The 22,899-nt window shown below is 38.2% G+C and overlaps 1 protein-coding gene across 5 annotated transcripts in view; it reads left to right on the top strand.

The window, feature by feature from the left end:
- Nucleotides 1-22,899, top strand: part of Fgd4 (FYVE, RhoGEF and PH domain containing 4) — a 213,395-nt gene that overhangs the window by 180,227 nt on the left and 10,269 nt on the right. For all 5 annotated transcript variants that reach the window (XM_036195886.1, XM_036195882.1, XM_036195884.1 and 2 more), the window contains 5 exons: nt 4,715-4,887; nt 15,868-15,898; nt 16,327-16,419; nt 16,703-16,828; nt 22,265-22,405. In XM_036195886.1, coding sequence (XP_036051779.1) covers nt 4,715-4,887; nt 15,868-15,898; nt 16,327-16,419; nt 16,703-16,828; nt 22,265-22,405 — 564 coding nt within the window. The remainder of the gene's footprint in view (nt 1-4,714; nt 4,888-15,867; nt 15,899-16,326; nt 16,420-16,702; nt 16,829-22,264; nt 22,406-22,899) is intronic.

Raw genomic sequence — 22,899 nt, 5'->3', positions numbered from 1 at the left:
ATATTGTTTAGGAAAATGACAGTAGTAGAGTCTTCTAGGGGCTATGACCTCTCCAGCTACAAGTAGTTGGTTAGGTTCACAGTTTCAAGTGTAAATTCTCTCCTATCAAGTGGGTCTTGAGTTAGACAGTTGCTGGCTACCTCCAAGATAAAAGTACCACTATTACAGTATTGGTGATATTTTTCTGGGCCAGTCACTCAATAATAATTTTAGATATTGTCCAAATTCACTATAAAAACTCATTTCTGCTAAGCAGAAGTACTTTATTTTTCCTAGGTTATAGTTTTATATGTAGCAAAATAGGAAATAAAAGCATACCAGGGTTCCAAGTTCTATTTAGAAGTCCATTACAAAATGTAGATTTCATTATTGTTCAGTTGAGAATATGATTGCCATTGAAAACACTGATCCCAAGAGGAGGAACCATGAACCATGGAAAGAAGCAATGGAGAAGCTCCTAGAACCAGTGAAGAGGCTAGGAGGACAAGCATCAAAACTGGGCAAGAGCCCTAGTAGTTCACAAGGGAAAGAAGAAGGACCTAGTGAGTGGCTTAGAATCACTGGTTTGAACAATTTCAGTGGGATCTGAAGCACAGGGTTCACTGTCCAGTACCCTCGGGTGATGAGGGTAAGGGATGGTAGCCCAGGTAAATAAACAGTATTTGAAAATTGCCTCTGGTCTAGTAGGCTAAATGGGAAGGCGGGTTCACATTTAGCAGTGGACTAAATGATCCCTTGAGTGTCAGTAAAGTGTGAAGATGTCAAATCATCAAATATATGAAATTGAAAGAACTGCTTATGCTGGACAGAATTCTCAGCATCAGCGTCTGCCTGCCTGTACATGTTGATTGTGGATTTTAGTCCTTCCTCCCACCTTGGCCCCTTTTACTTTCTTGGTTTCTGTGGATACCCCATGTTATATACTCACATCTGAAGATTCAGATCTAGATTCCACACAAGTGTTAAAATGTGACATCTGTCTTGCTGGATCTAGGCCACTTAACCCAGTATAATATATTCTATTTCCATTCATTTACCTGCAGATTTCTTTATTTCATTTTCTCTTTACAGCTGAATAGAATTCCACTATGTATATGTACTATATTCTCATCATCCCTTCATCACCTGGAGGACAGATAGTTTGTTGCCTAGCTATTGTAGATAGAGTAAAATTTATCTATGGAATAAAATGTTGATTCTTTTGGATATATGACAGAGTGGAGAGCCAGGTCCTGTGGTCAATCTTCTTTTGGACATATGACAAAGAGTGGAGAGCCGGGGCCTGTGGTCAATCTTCTTTTGGACATATGACAAAGAGTGGAGAGCCAGGGCCTGTGGTCAGTCTTCTCACACTGATTCCCATAGCAGCTGCACAGGTTATAGTCCCAACAGTAATGAAGGAAGGTCCCTCTCTGTCCATGCTTACCAGCACTTGTTTTCTTGATCTTGCCTGGAGTGAGGTGGAGTCCCTAATTCTGAGGAGTAAAACGCTGTTTAAGGTATTTCTTCTTTTCAAGACTCTGTTTAGATCCATAACCCATTTTTAAGTTGGGTCACTTGTTTTCTTTACTCCTCATTTTTTTTGAGTTCTCTCTGTAGTATGGATACCAATCCTTTATCAGATGTGTAGCTGGCAAAGAGTCTCTTCCTCTCTCTGGGCTTCCTTTTAACTCAACTGTGTCCTTTGCTGCACAGAAGTTTATAAGCTTGATGAGGTCCCATTTATCAACTCTTGGCCTTAATTCCTGGACTAAAGAAGTCCTGTGCAGACAGACAGTCTTTTCCAGAACAGATAACTTGTAGAGTACTGTCTTTGTTTTCTTCTGCAGTCTCACTGACTCAGGTTCACATTGAGGTCTTTTGATTTTTATGCAGGGTGATAGGTATGGGTCTGATTTCATTCTTCTGTGTCAACATCTACTTTTTCCAGCATCCCTTGTTGAAGATGCTATCTTTCCTTCACTGAGTTACTGACATCTTTGTCCAATGACTGTAGATATGTATGCTCAAATTTGGGGGTTCTATTTTGTTCATTTTGTCTATATACCTGTTTCCTACCAGTACTATATTGGTTTTATTACTATAGCTCTGTAACATATCTTGAAATTGGGAATGGTAATTCCTCAATCATTGTTCTTTTTGTTCAGGTTTGCTTCAGCTATATGAAGTCTTCTGTGGTCCCATATGAATTTTAGAATTTAGTTTCTATTTCTGTGAAGAATGACATGGGGAATCTGTGGATTGTTTTTGGTTGAATGGTCATTTTCAAAAGTCTACCAATCTATGAGCATGGGAGGTCTTTCCATTTTCTAGTATTTTCTCAATCTCTTTCTTTAGAGATTAAAGGGGTTTTGTTTTGTTTTGGTGTGTGTGTGTGTGTGTGTGTATGTGTGTTTCTTTTACCTTTTTAATTAGGTTTATTCCTAATTTTTTAGACTATTTTGAATGTTGATGTGTTCCTGGTCTCTATCTCTGTAGAGGATGCTATAAAAGGTATATTAGAGCAAGGACAGCAAACTACTCCACCATGGTTCTGCCTATAAAGCTAGGCAAGGACCCTGGAGGTTTTCTTAACCAGGTCACTCCCATATCAGAACCTTCCCCAGCAAGCAACAGTTAGCCAATCTGGACAGTTATATGACTTTCCTTGAAACCTGATAGCTCATTCTGAGTTCAAGATCCACTTCAGAATCCTGTACACTGACAAATTTAAAGTTTTCATTTTCAGTTTACTGATGGAGTAAGCAACTCCAGATTCTTTATTGAGTTTGGAATTTTAAAAATGTGTATAATATAAAATTGTATTATGTCCTTAAACATTATGCTGAATAGTTATTAAAACAAGTCTCCTGTACTTCTTAACACTTTTGTTGGATTCCATCAGCATTGCAATTTATATTTACTAGTGATTTTTAACATAAGCTCTCCTACTTTGTGTAAAAGAGAGGTTGCTACTGCACACACCACACTCCCATCCACACTTCTGGCTTCAGTTTAAAGAAGAATATCCCCAGGGTCAGTGTGACCTATGGGACTGTGACTAACACTTTAGAAAATATGCTGTCTTTTCTTCTGTCCTCCAAAGAGTCACTAATATAGAATGCAGAAAGATAGCTCAGGAATAAATGGAGTGGTTTCTGGTTTTTAAAAAAGGTTCTTAATATTATTTCATGCACATAGATAGTATATTTTGATCGTATTCAATCCCTATTACCCTCTCTTAACATGCTCCTATTAATATGAACCCCTCCTTCTCAGCAACATGCTCTCTCATTTTTTTCTTTTTTGTGACCTAATGACTTTGATTAGGATTGCTTAGATAAGTATGAGTAGGGAGTTATATACTTGAATATAGAATACTGTACAACTGAAGAGAATGATCCCCTTTCCCTAGGGATCATGAGGTTTTAGCAGATGCCGATTTGTGCGGCTCTTATGCAGATACCCACAGCTTCCATGAGTGCATGAGTGTGGCAGGTCGTGTCCAGAAGACAGGGTTTTACAGAACTTACACACTCTTCGGTCCTCTGCCTCTTACATATACTTTTCTCCCTCTTGTGTTGTATTCTCTGGGCCTTAACGTAAGAGATAGATGCAGATGTCTCTTTACAGTTGACCTCTCAACAGTCACTTATTTTCAGCACCTTGAATGGGCATGAATCTCTGCATTTACTGCAAAGAGAAGCATCTCTAATCAGAGCTGAAAGTAGCCTTTGTTTATGTCTATAAACATAATTAATTACAAAACACCTTTACAACATGTCCACTTAACAACACAACAGTAGTAAGTTCCACATGGGTTTTTTGACAGATTTCCCTCTTATGGAATCCAAATCCAATCTGGAAGCATTTGATCACCCCCATATCAGCCCTGCCACTGTTGGCGTAGTAGGCACATCTCATCTAACAGGTCAGGTTTGTAGCTCACATGGTCCACATGGGGATGAGACATTGATGACTTCTGTCCTCAGCAACACACATAGCACCTTCCAGTACTATAGAAGCTAGCCATTGAAGAAGAAGCTTCCAGATACATGTTCAACTTCAGAATTTGTGATGTATTCAGCAACAGGGTCTTACCACGCAAGTTCTAATGTGCAACCAAGAGCAGTGGCAATAGCATTTGTTGATGCTACATTTTTTTCTGGTAGTTTGAATAGCAATGGAAAATATACTATGAAAATGGAACTCATGGGAAGTATTAAGTTCTCATGTATCATTTTGGAAGAAGGAAAAAGTGTAAAGTACATTATATGGAGAAAGAAAGTATTCAGATATTTGATATACTTTGTATGACTCCTGCAGCCTAGTGGTCACTTACATTTATAAAGTGGTTTAAGTTCCACCTTATAAAAAATGCTAAATGAGTTTATTTTTTGTGTGACAGGTCTGAATATTTGAAGTTTATTTTGTCTCACAGTTCAGTCACTCTTTAGTCATTTATTATGTATTTGTTCAATGAATATTTAATTGAATTCTAAGAAAACATTCAAGTGTGGTAATATATGCCTATGTCCCCAGCACTTAGGACTCTAAGGCAGGATTGGTAGGTAGTTCAAGACCTATCCTGGTTACATAGCAAGACAATGGAGAGAAAGAGAGAAAAGATATATGCTCTAAAAAAATTTCAGTGGCATTTCTGTCCAGAATGACATTAGTCAGATTTATTTTCATTATCTTCTTGTTTATTAATTTGTATTCTGTCTCTTTGCAGTTCAACAACATGTTACTATATTGTGTGCCCAGATTCAGTTTGGTGGGCTCAAAATTTACAGTTCGAACCAGAGTTGGCATTGATGGAATGAAAATTGTGGAGACTCACAATGAAGAATATCCACACACTTTCCAGGTGTCTGGGAAAGAAAGAACCCTGGAGCTGCAGGCCAGGTAAGAGAGCCATTCCCACCACAGCTTCCTGAAACATCATAAATGACCCTGAGGTGATTGTTGTTGTTGTTGTTTGGTTGTTTTTCTTTTTTTTTCCCACAGCGAATGTCCTCTGGAAATCTGACTAGCTGTAGGTGGAAATTGAGGTTTACTGAGACAGACATCATGTCTTTTCTCTGATCCCTGTATTGCCTAGGACAGAGGTGTATATACAGTAGGCATCAGGTGGGTGACTGCACAGTGACAAGACACTTAAGTCAAGGCGTTGCTGCAATTCAGTCTTGAGACCTGTGGGGAAAGACTGCACCTCCTCCTCCCACAGCATTTAATAATTATTATCCCATGCTGAAATTCTCCGCCCTGATAATAAACTGATGCAGAGACTAGCCATGAGCAGGAGGAGACACAGCAGACCACCAGGGGAAAAGCTGAGCCACACTGCACTGGCAGAAGAAAGGGACCTGGATTTCAAACACAAAGGGTACCGGGAGGCAGCTCAAGCACTATGAGCACTTGCTGCTCTTCCAGAGGAAGTTTGGTCCCCAGGACCTAGGTTTGGCTCCTAGCATCCTAGTCTCAAAACTGGCCTCTGCTGGCCCTGCACACACATGGTGCATCACTTATATATTCAGGAACATATACATGTGCATAAAATAATAAATATTTTAAACTTATAAAATAAAAAGTCAACCAACTCCTACATGTCTCCTCTAAAAGCTAGCAATCCTATAAGTAAAGACCAATAATGAAAGCAATTTGGAATAACTTCTAGACAAAGAAATTTTTAAGTAATTTTTTTATACAATTCATTCTTATCACAGTTTCCCCCTGCTACAATGCCTCTCTGATCCTTCTGGTCTCATCACCTAACCAACTCCATTCTACCTCCCCCCTCAGAAAACAAACAGGCAAACAAACCAGAAATTAAAAAACTAAAAATGAGAAAGCACAAGAAACACACAGAGATCACACAAACACACACACACACACACACACACACACACACACACACACACACACACAATTGGAAACTATAGTATACAAAAGACAAAAAATGCCCAAAGTGATATGAGATGAAAAGGTCTATAAAAATTACCATGTGTTCACTTTGTGTTGGCTGTCTTCTGCTGGCCATGGGGTCTGTCCTTAAGGTGGTTAATATCCCCAGTAAGACTCCACTGGAGAAAAACTATTATTTCCTTTGCAAGTGAATGTCAATCTGAGATTGCTTCTTGCTTAGGGATGGAAGCTCATCAGACAGAGAACTGAGCATGAGCAAAGAGCTCAAAGAGGGTATGAATATACTCTAAGAAAACATAAACAGTTTAATTAAATAAAGAAGTCAATTCAAGATATGCAAATAGAATTCAAGGATAGAAATGATGATGGAAAGTCAAACTTATTCTGAAAAAAAAAAAGAAAAAAGTCACTAACTCAAATAGAAAAAAAGTTCAGTGGAGAACCTAACAAGCAGAATGGATCATGCAGAGAACACATCATGGCTTGAAGACAAGGAAAAGGATTGGATCACTCAGTCACGAAAGACCCATAATAATTTAAAAAACAACAACAGCAAATTAATAGAACATGGGAGAACTTTGGGACACTATGAAAGAGAAAAAAAATTCCATGAAGTATGGTCAGAAAATTATATACCTAAAACAGAAAAGATCCCACTAAAATAATAAAGGAAAAGCAACTCTTGGGAAGAGAAACTAGTGCAGATGCAAAAGATATAGAAAATATCAACAGGAACAAACCAGAGATACCCCCACATCCTATTACAGTCAGATGACCAAAGATACCCCACATCCTATTACAGTCAGATGACCAAAGATACCCCACATCCTATTACAGTCAGATGACCAAAGATACCCCACATCCTATTACAGTCAGATGACCAAAGATACCCCACATCCTATTACAGACAGATGACCAAAGATACCCCACATCCTATTACAGACAGATGACCAAAGATACCCCCACATCCTATTACAGACAGATGACCAAAGATACCCCACATCCTATTACAGACAGATGACCAAAGATACCCCCACATCCTATTACAGACAGATGACCAAAGATACCCCACATCCTATTACAGACAGATGACCAAAGATACCCCCACATCCTATTACAGTCAGATCACTAAAAGATACCCCACATCCTATTACAGTCAGATGAACAAAGATACCCCCACATCCTATTACAGTCAGATGAACAAAGATATCTCCACATCCTATTACAATCAGATCACCAAAGATACCCCCACATCATAGTCAAATGACCAAAAGATACCTATTAGTAGTTTGAGGGGTCAGCCTCCAGCTACTACCAGGGTATGCAGGGAAAAAAAAATCCATGAAGGCAGGGAGGGCTTAGGAAAATTTCTTATCTGAGAGTTAGACTTTTTTCTATCTGAGGGGAAAAAATAAGGAAACACACACAATTTCTGCTGGTAACCTAAGAAAAAGGAACAAGCACATGCTTTCCTCATGGTAACCTCCTCTTTTGCTTCAACTTAATCTCTCTTTCTTGACAATCTCTATTTTCACACAGCTACATTCTTTATGTAGATACATCTTTTCACATGGCTGTACATACATTTCTCTTCTACATCTCTTTTCTACACAGCGTCATCTTCCCTGTCTCCACACGGTTACAAATCTCCACACAGCCACAACTAACCATCTCATTTACACAGCGCTCTCACCAGACAGTGCTTTACACAGCTCCTAGGCACAGCCCCTCGATGTAGCAGCAGCACTTTCACACAGCTCTCTCACACTCACTCACACACACTTACTTCTAGATTACTCACTCACTCTTTACTCACTCTTTCACCCACTCACTCCCTCATACTTCTCACGCTTCTTCTTCTTCCCTCTCTCAGCATGCACGCGCACACACCTCTCATGCTTCTGTCTCTCACTCAGCACACACACATACTTTTCTCTCCTAGCTCTACACAGATCACAGCCAAACTCTGGACAATTATGTTACTTTTCAGGGCCCAACTAATTCTCATAACACAAGATAAGTCACATAGTTTCTCTTAGCCTAGTAATGTCTCATTGGACGCATACACGTAGCTCTAAGTTGATGAGGGATCTCAGACAGTAAACAATTGGCTGAACCTTGAGCCTGAGACTGTGACTACATGCAAAAAGTCAATTACCAATAAAGTTACGTCTAATAAAGTTGCTTCTATCCTGACCTTGAAACAGCAACAAACAACACCTGGGAAATTGACCACATGTATTTGTCTCCAGGGGCAACCAGCCATTTGTCTCCAGCCTGCTTTGAATCTGCTCTGAAGTCCAAAATTAGCTCTCGGTGTAAAAAGCTGTCTTTGTGACTGAGAATCCTATGTCAGTCTAAGTAATGTAAAATATAGTCAGAAATCATCTTCCTGACCATTCACAGCTATATGTATACCCAACAAGTATAAAGCACACCATCAAAGGGCTATGGAAAGAACCCCACAGCTGTTCTTCTTAATAGGGAGGCATAGCAGTGGTACCTGAAAAAGTTACAGACAGAAAACAACCATTCACAGTCAATAACCCCACAGCTTTGCCAAGAGCCCCCACCCCCCCCCCCCCGAACAGGGAATCATGCATCTGGTAGGTTGACTTGTTAAACACTAGTTGTCCCTGTTGTACATTCTCACAGACCCCTGCATACTCCCTCTTTTCTGTTTGATTTAAAAAAAGAAGCAGCATGGCAGTGGTGGCGCACCCCTTTAATCCCAGCACTCGGGAGGCAGAGGCAGGCGATCTTTGTGAATTCATGGCCAGCCTGGTCTACCGAGCAAGATCCAGGAAAGGCGCAAAGCTACACAGAGAAACCCTGTCTTGAAAAACCAAAAAAAAAAAAAAAAAAAAAAAAGAGAAGAAGAAGAAGAAGAAGAAGAAGAAGAAGAAGAAGAAGAAGAAGAAGCAGCAGCAGCAGCAGCAGCAGCAGCAAAGGGGCTGGAGAGATGGCTCAGAGGTTAAGAGCACTGACTGCTCTTCCAGAGGTCCTGAGTTCAATTCCCAGCAACCACATGGTGGTTCACAGCCATCTCTAATGAGATCTGATGCCCTCTTCTGGCCTGCAGACATATATGCAGGCAGAACACTATATATATAATAAATAAATAAATCTTTTTTTAAAAAAAAGAAGCATGTAAATCTCTCTTAGGGCTATAAGTAATATGAATAATTAAAAGTCTGAAGATAATTGGAAGACTGACAAACAATTATTGTAATTATTTTGAAATTAATAAGAATCAATAATCTATATTGATACATAATCAATATTTATAATCTATAATCAATAGTCTATATTATAATCAATAATCAATATTTGTAATCTATAATCTATACTGATGGCAAACTGGGGACCAGTTAATATGACATCATGTTGTGAGTGTATCTAAATATTTTGAATCTGAGTATCATAGAAGAATATTTTTTTCTAGAACATTAACTTTGTTAATCTTTCTTGGATCAGTTTCTTTTTGAGTGTCTAAAGGCAATAAAATATTTTTAGATAAGGAGTTTTCCTGAATAATGGTGTGTATTTACTAAATCAAGCTTGTGGCTGAAGCTGACAAGTATCTTAAAACTTTTAATCAAAGGAATTAATAAACCAGTTTGGCTATGAGGGGGCAGTACCAATCTCTCAGTACACACATAGCAAGATTTCCATAACAGAACAATTGTTAGAAGTACATATCAAGAGTGTGTGACAAAATATACATGTTAGGATCATGGACAGAATTTACACAATCAATAATAGAACATGTCTTAAGGGCAGTCTGGTCCCTGGGCTGAAGAGTTCAGTACAGAAAGATGGGTAAGTGACAAAGGGCGGTAGAAATCACTCATGGTTGCTTCCTGCTGATAGGGAGTGAAGCTGGGGGTCCTGAAGGCTGGAATGCAGTGGGAACCTGGGAAGAACAGGCTGTTTCATTTGTTGTCCAGGCTCTGTGAGACAATATGGGGCCTGTAGCCTGTAGGCAACTTTGGGCAGTCTGTAATCTTTAATTGATTAGGAATCTGCTGGAACAAATATATATTAATGGTAGAACATGAAGTTAAGGAATTTTAGAGAAGAAAATTTTTTCTTAGGTGTACATATAGAATTTTTAAGTACAAGGTCCTGGCAGATGAGAAAGGGGAGTTCCAATATTCAGAGAGAAAGAGGGAAGGGGTGTGGAGAAAGGGAAAGAGATGTCCTTTTAAGGAAATGGGCTGGTGGGGAAACAAACCTTAGCTTGATAGTACTTTTCTCAAGTTTATCTCAGGCTATAGGTGTTGGTGGGTTTAGAGCTCCTAAAGTTTATAAGAACTTTCTGGAAGAGACAAAAATTAAAGATAAATTAGCATTATTATTGTTTGTAGTTATTATAATAGTGGTGGTATTTGACAGAGCCAAGTTGGTAGTTTATAAGGATTTTATTAAGTAATGTTAAAACTATCAACCTTTGGAGGCTCAGTGTAACAGTAGAAAAGCCTTTTCATCCTCAGACCTTCATAACTTGCTTTTAAATATCCTAATAACTTGCATTTCATGTATCTTAAGTTACTTTCTTCCTAAAATTTACTTTTTATATCCCCATACCTAAAACCTTTACATCTTAGCCTTCACTTTGCCCATACTCAAACCTTCACAACTTACTTAAACTTTAAACTTCCACATTTTTATATCTCAAACTACTTCCTCAGACCCAAAATAGCACTTAACCCTCATGACTTTCTCAAGCCTTCATATTTTTACATCTTAAAATCACATACTCAAACCTTCATATTTTTATATCTTCCTTGTCTGTTTTCTATCTAATTCATCAGGAGCAAGTGAAGTGTTGAGATAAAAGTGAAAATGTGGAAATCTTCTTTTGAATTTCCAATCAGCATGACAGGTTTTGCTAGTATGCAGGCAGACAGCCGAGCTGCCTGTCCTCCCTTGCTGCTGCAAGCTGAATTCCAAGCAGCAAGCAGTTTGCAAGTTAACTCCTTCCTTTCTGTAAATGTCTAAGAGACATGTTTTTCTTCCTGTCTCTGTATACCAGCACTGTTTTAAACTCTGTTTGACTCATTCTGAGGGAAGAAACATAAGGAAACTAAAAACTAGGATTAGAGAATTGTCTCTTCTTATGTACAACTCTCTGAAAAAACTACCTCGATAAAAAACTATGATTACTCACCCTTATTTCTCTGACAATCTCTAGTTGGACTGCAGCTCCAGATGAGTGAGAGCCTCTTTGTGGCGACCAGTACAGGACTGTCTCTTATGTGCAATCCCCAGGGAAATCGCCGCACTCTGGACAACTCCAGAGAAACCTGCTTCTCTCCCCACTAGACAGGTCCCTTGATTATTTTCTACAAAAACCTGTATCAGGCACCAGATATAACTGGCTTGTTGTACATTCCCATGGCCCCCTGCAGATACCCCCACATCATATTCAGTCATATGACCAAAAGCTAACCCCCAGATCATGTTATAGTCAGATGACCAAACATGCAGGACAAAGAAAGGAATACAGAAGCTGCAGGAGAAAGAAGAGGAGTCGCGTTTACAGAAAGGCCAATTAGAGTAATAGCTGATATTCAACAGAAATGTTTAAAAGAAAAAAGGCTTAAAAATATGTATTTCAAGTTCTTAAAGGCCACAGCTGCTAAGCCAGACTAATCTGATGTATTGAAGGAAAAAGAAAAAAGTTTCCATATTAAAAGGAGGCAAATAGAAAAAAAAAAAAATAGAATCTATTTCCAATAAAATGAGAAAAATTCTACATTTTTAGAAAAGGCAAATAGAATTTATGTCCTTAACCCAGTGTGCTAAAAGCAATACCTGAGACTGAAGAGGATAAACACCTCTAAAATGCCACTGGAGAAAAATAAATAATTCTAGAAGAGTTAAGCAAATAAAATATAAAGCACAAAATAACCAGAACTAATATGCATTATAATAACTCTGAATATTAATATTCTATTTCCCCTATAAAATGTACAGACTAATAGAAGAGATTAGAAAACTCTAGATCCAACTTTTGCTGTCACTAAGAAACGTATCTCACATCAAAGATAGACACTTCAGAAAGGGATGGAAAGAGGTGTTCCAAGAAGTGGGGCAGGAGACAAGCAGCACAGCTGTTCTAATTTCAGACAAAATAGACTCCAAACAAACACTAGTCAGACATGTGATGGTCACTTCAAGTGAATTAAACATTAAAATCAAAATCACTGTTTACAATGGAGATGCAAAGTCAGAGTTTTGGGGTTTGGGGGGGGGGGTTGTTGTTGTTGTCTTTGAGACAGGGTTTCACTGTGTAGCTTTGTGCCTTTCCTAGAACTCACTTGGTAGCCCAGGCTGGCCTCGAGCTCACAGAGATCCACCTGGCTCTGCCTCCGGAGTGCTGGGATTACAGGCGTGTGCCACCATCGCCCGGCGCAAAGTCGGAGTTTTTATACTGATAAAAATAGGCTCAAAATATTTGTAAATAAGAAGGATGCTTGCACACTGAAGGTACAGTGAGCTTGATTGTAGTAAAATATCCTACCAATCTAAGAAATGGAAATTACAGACTTAGTGAGATGGATTTTCAAATAAACTAGTTGCTGGAATTAACTGACTTTACTGAGCCAAAGTGAGTATGCATTCTTCATCTATTTATTTAACACTTTATAATATCGTGTAGCTATAAACAAACAAAAAGGATAAAAACTATTGTTTTGTATAGTTTATAGACAGTTTCTATTTCATTTGGTTTTTAGACAGTGGATTTTCAGTTGCTAAATAGAAAATTTAAATATAGTAACAAGTAAATTAAGCAAAAGAGTAAATAAATCTTTCCTGACTTTAAAAACAAAACAAAACACTAAAGTCTTTGCATTTAAAAGACTAATAAATAATAAATTCACTTCCAGAACAGCAGAATTGGGAAACACAGCAAGGCTGACTGAAGCCTCCCTGTGGGAGATGATGTGGAGTCTGCCATGTTGATTGGCATAGGTCCCACCAGCATTTTCTGTAAGATCATGCTGCTCAATAAAAATAAATGCTGAAAGACGGCTGTCAGCTATGAGAAGACAGGGCCACAGATCCATTCTGTCACTCTCAGTAGCCTAAGGAATCCTCCTAATGTTTGAGGGACCTCAGCTAATACCAAACTGGGACTCATGGCTTGACCAGAAGAGATTCAAGACTAACCAGAACAAAGCAGAGTTAGGCTTTATTAAAAAGTAATGGAGATAAAATAATGGAGACACACTCAGGAGCATGGGCATGGGTTTCTCAAAAAAGTCACAGAAAGTAAAACATAACCAAATGTAAGTGTGGGCTTCCCAAACAAGACTTCCAACCAAGTGTCATAACATTAACTCTCTATGCCATTTGAAAGTGGTAAGAAGCCTTTTTATTCTTTTCTTTCTTTGTTTTCTAATAAATGACATAGGGTGGCTTCCAACATGCCTTGAATGGAATTATAATCTGATAAAGACACAGGCACCTAGGCTTCACAAGGGGTTGGTACTGGGTTTTTTGATGTGATTCTTAGAATATTGTAGGCATATAGGTGGGAAGAGAAAAGGATCTTCACCAACTGATGTTGCTGGAGTCCTTGCTTCTCTGCTGGCAGAACATTTCAGCCAGTCTCTGGAGTCAGAAGCTTGCTTTCCTGCCATGTCACTTTAATGTTCCCTGTCCTTGCATCCTGCCAGTATCATGCATATTTATACCTGTTGCAATGAGGGCTTGGCCCCAGCTTACCAAAGGTGCAAAGAAACACTTTGACATCCTTCAAAATCCCTCAATTTAAAGTTCTGACTTAATTCAGAGTCCACTCAAAGAGATTTTTCCAAGTTGGATATAAGCTTTCTACAAGGGAGAGGAAATGCAGTTTTTCCTTAGTATGCAAAAAGGAATTTGAGGTAAACTTACCCCCAAGGAAAATTGTTAGATTTCCTTCCTGCGTGATTGACAGTGTTTGATGCTCTCCTTCATTTGTAAGGTTAGGTATGATATTGCATGAGCCTTTAAGGAAGAGGCAAACAGAATTGTTTAGCAAAGGAAATGCTAAGTGGTTCCCCCAAGACCTTGCAATGATCTTTTGCTTTTCTTTTCTTTTTTTAATTTAATCATAAATAACAAAAAATTTTGAGTTTTTATTTTTTATAACTTCATACATGGGCGCTGTATCTACATCATTCCCACTGTTCCCTCTACTATCAAACTACTTCCATGTCCCATACTCTCATATTCACCATGTGCTCTTCTTTGATATTGTTATATGTACATACATATATATATATAAATATGTGAATATATTTGTGTGTGCAAGCACAAGTGTGCATGTACAAATATACAAACAACCTACTGAGTCCATTTAGCACTATTCTGTGACACAGTTAAGTATTATTATTCTCTTGTGTGTATGTTTATCTTGGACGTGACACAGGTATTTATTGTTATCCTCTTAGAGTTCATGCACACCTTTAATCCCAGCACTCAGGAGGCAAAGCCAGGTGGATCTCTGTGAGTTCGAGGCCAGTCTGGTCTCCAAAGCGAGTTCCAGGAAAGGCACAAAGCTGCACAGAGAAACCCTGTCTCAGAAAAAAAAAAAAAAAAATCTATGTCTCTATCTAAGTAGTTCTCATTAGAGAACACTCCTATAGGACTAATGATTTGGCAGGAGATACACTGCCTTGACCATTCATATTTTTTGTTTGTTTGTTTGTTTCTGCAATTTGATCTAGACATGTGGACTCCTTTCTTTCGTTACATGTCTGATGTGAGAATCTGGCCTTTCTTAGATTATGCCAGTGCATGAGCTATATGACAAGAGCTAGTCCAGGTAGAGGTGGTGGATAAGCTGTTTACTTGAACCAGGCAAAGATGGCTCCCAAACCATGGGTCTGGTGCTGGGCAATGGTGTAATGATGGCAGCAGGTTGATGGAAAGATGGGAGAGGAAAGCAGCATCTCACCAGTCAAAGGTTGATATATGGACAAAATGGGTTCCATAGATATGCAATGAGGCTATGGGTAGATATGGCGACAGGTGTGGTGAATGATGGGGACAGGAAGAAGAAACTTACTAGGCAAAGTAAACAGACCTGGTTCTCTGCTAGAGCTAGGCTCGTAGGTATGCATGCCTATCTCATCCCTGCACTGAGTTTTTTCCACTTAGGATGTGGGCTGTGGGTTTGTAGTGTTATATTGTACTGAGATATGTTCCCTCCAGTCCTACTCTCTGTAGGACTTTTATCATGAAGACATGTTAAATTTTGTCAAAGGCTTTTCTGCATTTATTGAACATATGATTTTTGTCTTTAAGTCCATTTATATGATTTACTACATTATTGACCATGTATATTGATCTAAACCTAAATCTCTGGGATGAAGCCAACTAGATCAGGATGGGCAGTCTTTTTGATATATAACTGTATTTTATTTACAAGAGAGAATTTTTACATCTGTATTCATAGAAAATATTGGCCTCTAGTTTTCTCTTTTTTGGGTTTATTTACCTGATTTTGATATTGTTTTGCTTTAATAATTTAACAAGTTTGGTTGTAGCTCTTCTTTGAAAGTCTGGTAGACTTCTGCTGTGAATCCATCTGGGTCTAGATTCAGGTCATTTTTAGGATTATAACAATAATCATAATGTTTCTTGAGATGTCAGTGGTTTTTAGTTGCCATATGTTCTTAAAATTATAATATTATCTTTGATTTTCTAGTATATCAAACATACAGAATCATCTGGTAGGTCCAACTAGACATGGTTGTTAGTGTCATGGTTTGCTATCAAAGTGAATGGGTACCAAAGGTAGACTGCAGTCTGGTCCTGTATTAAGAAGAACTAGAGTCTCTTTAATTATTTCCAAAGCATTCCTGTGTCTTGTAGGAATCCAGAGTGACATTGAAACATTTCATTCACAAGTTGTAACTTTAATGTTCTCTTCACTCATTTTTTTCTTTGTTTCTCTTTTAGTTCTGAACAAGACAAAGAAGAATGGATCAAGGTAACTCTTTTACTCTCATTTCCATTTTTCGGACCTCTCTGCATAAGAAATGTACACATCAGGGCCTGGAGAAATATCTTGTGGTTAAGGTCACTTGTTATTCTTGCAAAAAATGGATTTAGTTCCCAGGACTTACATGGTGGCTCACAACCATCCCTAACTCCAGTTCCAAGGATGCAATGTGTCTTCTCACCTCTGTGAACACCAAGCATACATGTGACACAAAATACATACATCAGGCAAAACACTCATAGAATAAATTTTAAAAAAGAAAAATACACAGTTAGGTTTTTTTTTATTATAGATTATAAGAACAAGTTCATTTAACTTTAAAGATGATTCTCATTACAGGTATTTATGTGACAAAGTATATTCATTAATGTGTATATGATATTGTAATGTATGTTTTGATTTAATTTATATTTTAGGCCCTTCAAGAGAGTATTGATGCTTTTCAACAAAGGCATGAAACCTTCAGAAATGCAATTGCAAAGGATAATGATATGCACCTAGAAGTGTCTGTAAGTTCTTAATTTTAAGATCCTCTATCTCTGTATTCTCAAAAGCACTGTCTAGTCATTCTATTAACAAACACTCTCCCTTGCAATACCAGAATTGGTGATTTGGAAATAATATCATTCCCTCTTAGCTGGATATAGCAGTAAGTGCCCTGAAGTGCTTTGAAAGTTTCACTTCCTTTCCTAGATCTTGAGTATCAGAAAATGGTTTGAACAGCATTAATAACATGCTATTTAAAAGGAATATTTTTTTTCTATTAGAAATGAACCTGTCTTTCTCATTTAGACTGCTGAGCTAGGAAAGAGAGCCCCAAGATGGATACGTGATAATGAAGTGACAATGTGCATGAAGTGCAAAGAGTCCTTCAATGCACTGACAAGAAGGCGACATCACTGCCGGGCCTGTGGACATGTGAGTGTGGTTCTTGGTCCTTACGGTTGCTGGTGACTATATAGCTGAAATAAAATCATCAGCATGAAACAAAAAAATCATTAGCAATCATTCAGTAAGCCTGTTTTGGAGCTAATTATGTGCAAAGTACTGTGCTGTCCCATGAAGAAAAAGAATATGGTGAGCAAAAAATTCCTGGCTTCATAGAGATTACATTGTGAAGAAGAAAATAGATAAGAATTCAAATTGGTATGAGTGGAATAAGAAAGCAACCAGAAAGTTGAATTGGAAAGTATTAGTAATGGAAGATTTCAGACCAGATCTAATTAGACAAAAGAGGGCCTAGCTGAGAGACTGATATTTGCTTAGATGCCTTAAAGGGGAGAATGTCTTCATCCTAGAGGGGAAGGAAGCAAGAGGTGCTTTGCATACAAGGAGCTGTGCCTTCATCTCTGCAGTAGGACAGCCCTGAAGTTGCTAAGGAAAGCCTGTAGCTAGGTACAATTCAAGAAAAAAAAAAATGTGGCACAGGTGTAGTTAATGTGATAATAATCAAAGAAATCAATATGGCTGAAAAGGCAAGAGGTGAAAACCGCAGTTCCAGTGAAAGTTACAGCGTAGGGCAAAGCCCTCTTCACAGAAGAGAGGGACACAGGCGCAAGTTCGGGTGAGCAACTGGGTGGGGTCTACTGTTTGGGGCATGCTAAAGTGAGAAATGAGGGTGTCTGAGGTCCATGTCACATTTCATTGACTTGGACAGAATATGATCAACTGAAAGTGAAGAGATAAGGACGTCTGTGAGAGTCAAGAGGACGAAGTATAAAATGGTCTTATCTGCAGAGACATGGGTGGGTTCATTATCCCCGGAAAATTTCCAGTTAGAAATACAAACAGGCACTAATCAGCTTAACAGCAATGGTTTTTGTATTTGGTTGGTTGGTTGGTTTTTCTTTTTAACAACAGAATCTAGCAATGCAGGCCAGAGAAGGCAGAGAACAAGGTTCATGGAGAATAAGTTTAATGAAAAAAGTAAGGAAGAATTGTAGGTGTCTGCCATAGGTAAAAAAGGGCAGTCATGACTAAATATTGGAAATGAGAAAGCTAGTGCATGGAAAATAAGATTTATGTTGTTCAAAGCTCCATGGTAATGGACAGCTGTGAGCAAGTTAGAAATATGAGACATGTTGGCAAATAAAACTTCAAATAAAGATATTTGAAGTTGGCACTGAAGTCCCTGGTGATGATATATACAGTTGTTCAGTGGAGGGCCCAAGAACAAAAGGTTACATTAGACGGCCTGAGACTGGCACTAGCTGCAGACTCCTAAAAAGCCTGAGTCAGTAAGGTCTCACATGAATGCTGAAAACACCAGGCACTGGAAGAAATACTGGTATGTTCTATCACATTAGATCACAGATCCTCTAGAGCTTCTCTCTCTCTCTCTCTCTCTCTCTCTCTCTCTCTCTCTCTCTCTCTCTCTCTCTCCCCACTGCTGAGAGCTGCTATGACCTTGCAATTCTCAAGAGTTGAGTCCTCTCCCTAAGAGTTCCAAGACAAAGTTGAATTCTAAATTTACTTTTATTAGTGCATTGTGACTTCCAGCATGTAGGTTAAATCACATGGTGTGGAACTTACATACCCTCTCCTCTCACTCACCTACTCTTACTCCTATTGCCCCTAATGAAAACCTGTAAGAGCAAGACACACAATTTTGTTCTTTGGGATTGGAGACTCTTTCTTCAGACCCCTATTGTGCTATACATGGTATTATAACTCTCCCAGTGCTCTCCCACTTCAGTCTCTCATGGCTGCCTATGGCCATGATGTTTTAACTCTTCTAATCAAGCTCTTTGGAAGGACAATTTCATCTTAGCTTCTTTTCTATGAATCCACCCTTTCCTATAAGTTATAACACACTGGCAATAAATTCACAAACGACTGAGCTAGATAGATCATGAGATAATAGCTGAGTGTGAGAGATGGGCGGAGCCAGTGGCAAGCCTCAAAAGTGCTATGGGCTTTTGAAAACAAGACAAGAGCCAAAGATTGACAAGCCCAGCTCTCAATGCTGAAGTCCACAGAAGTCATTGGTGCGCTAACAGGAAATCACCCTCTACTTGAAGGTAAAGAAGAGTTTTATCCTAGAGTGATGGTTCCACGCTTTAAGAAGCAGAGAGAAAATAAGAGACTTTCTTAGTATATTCTATAAACAGAGCAGTGTTCACAGGGGTAAGGCTGAGAAAATAAGCAGAAATTCTGGGGCAGAAAGTGAGGCACAATGGAGTTAATTCTGTTTGTCTCTGAGATGAGAATGGGTGAGCAAACCTAGTACTGTGGAACCAGCTACTTCCTTTGGTGGCATGGCTGCTCGTCAGTCAGCATACTGAGTGTGGCAGGTTGCTTGCTGAGGTGGACATGAATTCCTTGGCCTTGGAGTAAACACTAGAAGGTAAACTGGCAAGAGCTGGGGCTAGAAAGGTAGTTGGAGACCAGGCCAAGAGCAAACCAAGTGACTTGTATGAAGTGTAGGGAAAACATTGGTTTAAGTAGTGGGGAAGATAAGGAGTACCCAAGGGTAGCTCTCAACATGAGGGTCTGGTGAGCCAGAAGTGACAGAAGTGACAGGAAAACAGAGGTGTGTCTCACTGCTCTTCCTTCACTCTCCTCAGCTGCAGCTTGTTTGCTTTTATTTATTCTTTGAATAATTTTTATTCCTAAATTGTGTTTTTTTTTCTCATTCTATCCAGTAGTTTTTGTTAATTAACAGTTTACTTTGCTCAAACATTTCTTGGTTTGGAATGTGTATTTTAGAATGTGTATTCAGTAATGCCAGTGTCTGAAGAAGCATTGAATAGGAGAAACCTCTTGCTGGAGGTTTCCAATTGTGCTTTCTAGTGTTTTTGTTGGTTTGCTTCATTTGCTTTATTTCGGTGTAGCTCTCCTGTAACTGCATGCCAGCATTTGATTGGTGCTTCATTATGCTTCTTTCGCACATTCTAAAATAATGACTCAGATTCCCCTCTCCTATGTCAGTCAGGCTCCAAGGACTTTCTCCGCCTATTAAATGTGGGTTTTCCTTATTAGCATAACATTACAGTTTCAATTCACTGTTTTCCCTCTAATTTATTTATTTACTGAATAGCTCTTTCATTTTTTTGTACCTTGAAGAGCCATTTTTAATTTTAAAAAAAAACTGAACCATTAAAATTGCATTTGCTTTGTATCCATAATCTAGTTCTACTATGGCAGAAAGCTTCTCAGAGAACTAGCTATGAAGTCTGTCTAGTAGAGAGAAGCAAGAATCAAAGCATGCTTAGTAATGGCATTTATTCCATTTTTGACTTTTATATGGTCTATCAGTAGTAGCAGTATAAACGTAACTATTTTCTGAGTAAGGCATTTATCCAAGAGGTATTTCTGATTGTAACTTAATAATTACATTGTTAACATATAAAAACAAATATGTATTTGTATATATGTAATTATGTAATGTTACATAATTAGAGCATGATTTGGCCAACCACTGAACTGAATTTCATTTGGAAAATGTGTGAAATGAAGTTAACAGGGTGGGGAGAGTAGTAGCTTTGGAGGGATCCCTATAAACCAAGTTGAGCATTGCACTCTTTTTCTTAAGATTGAGTAAACATGTTATGATCTAATGTTATTTGTATATTAAACACAACAATTTAGATAGATAACTCTTAGCTTATTCTCCTTTATGCTTAAAATTTCTTTCATCTCTTTTCCTGACACTTATATTAAACATTGAGGCAGATTGTAATCAAAACTAAATCAGTGGCAAACATCTATCTCAGAATAAACTATTGATCTTCAAGTTTGCTTAAAATGATTTCCGGTACTGGCATACTTGAACTTTGGTCACCAGATAAAAAGAGTTTGCATGTAGATTATCAAATGCAATGATATGATTTGAATATAAAATAGTTTGAGTTTACAGATACATGTATGTCTATCACAAAACATCCTAAGTAAGTTTGTTATAATTATGAAAAAAACTGTGGTATTTATCAAGGTTGGGTAGAAATTGAACCTGAGACTTTGAACACTAAGTCTGTATTCTAACATTGAGCCACACCCTTAGCTCTTGACCATTTTTTGGGTATATTTCAACTGCTATGAATCTACTCCATATATTATACTAATAAGCTCATGAATTTTTAAATGGATTTTATCTACTATAAGTATGAGGGAAATGTAATTTCCTAAACAAAAAAACAATTACTTAAACCTAGAAAATTTCTAGACAATTAAAATAATTTGAAAAGCTGAATTGATTCACTCACATGCATTTGCATTATTGTAATCTACTCATTGACATTCTGTAACTGTTGTGTGTGGTGAGCAAAGTATCCCATAACAATCTCCTGTAGAGTTTATAGGAAATGGACAAGTAGTTATACAAATCTATAGTTAAAAACTATTCAGTGCTGTAAGTGAAAGGGAACTTTAGTGGGAGTGACAAGCCAGGCTCTGAAGGAATCGTCTTCCAGAAGGAGGAAGAAGGGAAATTGAGACTTCTAGGACTGTAGGGGATGGAAGACAAAGGGGCGTGGTGCTCTGGGCTGTAGGAGATGGAAGAGGAAGGAAGCATGGTGCTTTGGGGATATGAAAGCCAGTGTCATTAAAGACAGGCTGATCATACAGGACACCATAGATTATAATAATGTTTTCTTTAACCAGAAACAAAGGATAAACTGAAGGGTGTTTGTTTTTTGTTGTTGTTGTTTTGCTGTTGTTTTTTGTTTTTTAAGACAAAGCCTATTCTCTTGCCCTCACTGTCCTAGAATGCTACTCTATGTAGACCAGGCTGGTCTTGAACTCACAGAGATCCTCCTGCCTCTACCTCTACCTCTTGTGTGCTGGCACTTAAAGCATGCACCACCATACATGGTTTTAGAATGAAGGATTTTTCAGTGTAAGAGGAATGTATGAAACTCTACCTAAAGAGAGCCTTCTAGCCACTATTTGGAAAATAGATTCTTGTAGAATATTCGTGTGGAGCCTAAGGATGTGGTGAGGACCAGTCAGGCTATAGGAGTGCTAGTAACTTGTACTTCAAAAATAGACTGAAGACATGCGTTAGGAGTTAAAGTCAGTGGGACACAATATGCTGCATCTGTGGAGGTAGGTGAGTAGGCATTGGAAATGTTATGAAGGCTATTGGATGGCTATGCTGTTTTCTGTGAGAAGTGGGACCATGAGAGCAGATGGATGGATGGTACATCAGTGGCAAGGGACCTTTAGAGGTCAAAGTAATGTTCAGATTCTGCCACACATTATTAAAATACTTCAGTATTTTAACATATTTTGAAATGTTCTTAGGCTAATAAAAATGTAACTTTTATATTTAACTTTGTCATGTATGTATGAATATACCCTAATTATCTTAAGTATAATTATTCATTTTGAATATACTTTTTTTTATAATTAAAGGTGGTTTGTTGGAAATGTTCTGATTACAAAGCTCAACTTGAGTATGATGGTGGAAGATTGAACAAAGTCTGTAAAGACTGTTACCAAATAATAAGTGGATTCACAGACAGTGAAGAGAAGAAAAGAAAAGGGATTTTGGAGGTAAACTTAGTCAATTCTTTGTATTTTGAGATAACACTCTCCTGGTCATAAGGAGCACAGACAATGTACTTATTTATTCTTGTTGTGTTAGCACCCAGGCTAACAGTGGCCAAGAGTCATGATTTGACTTAGTGTGTTGGCCTTGGACTCCTGCCTAATTATAGAAAGTAAGATGTACAGATGTGTGCATGTCTTCTTCGTGGGAAGCTTTCAGTTTCATCATATATTAATGGTGAAAACCACTGCATGAAATTTTTCAAATTTGGATAAAGTACTGTTTTATTACCTAAAACACTACTTCAGCATGCTGTGTTAAAAGACCAGTTCTTTGTGGTGATTTAATAGCCAGGGGCAACAGTTTCATGACTGCATCACTGTCAAAGCCCATCTCCAGTAAATGTGACTCATATTTTAGAGTTAATTCAGACTAAAGTAGACTGTATCTGAAGTGGGTTTACATGGAAAGATGTGTTGGCAAAGTAAGGGTAATTTGT

This window comes from Onychomys torridus, chromosome 8 (assembly GCF_903995425.1).
Source record: "Onychomys torridus chromosome 8, mOncTor1.1, whole genome shotgun sequence".
NCBI lineage: Eukaryota > Metazoa > Chordata > Mammalia > Rodentia > Cricetidae > Onychomys > Onychomys torridus.
This window is presented reverse-complemented; position numbering and strand designations above follow the sequence as displayed.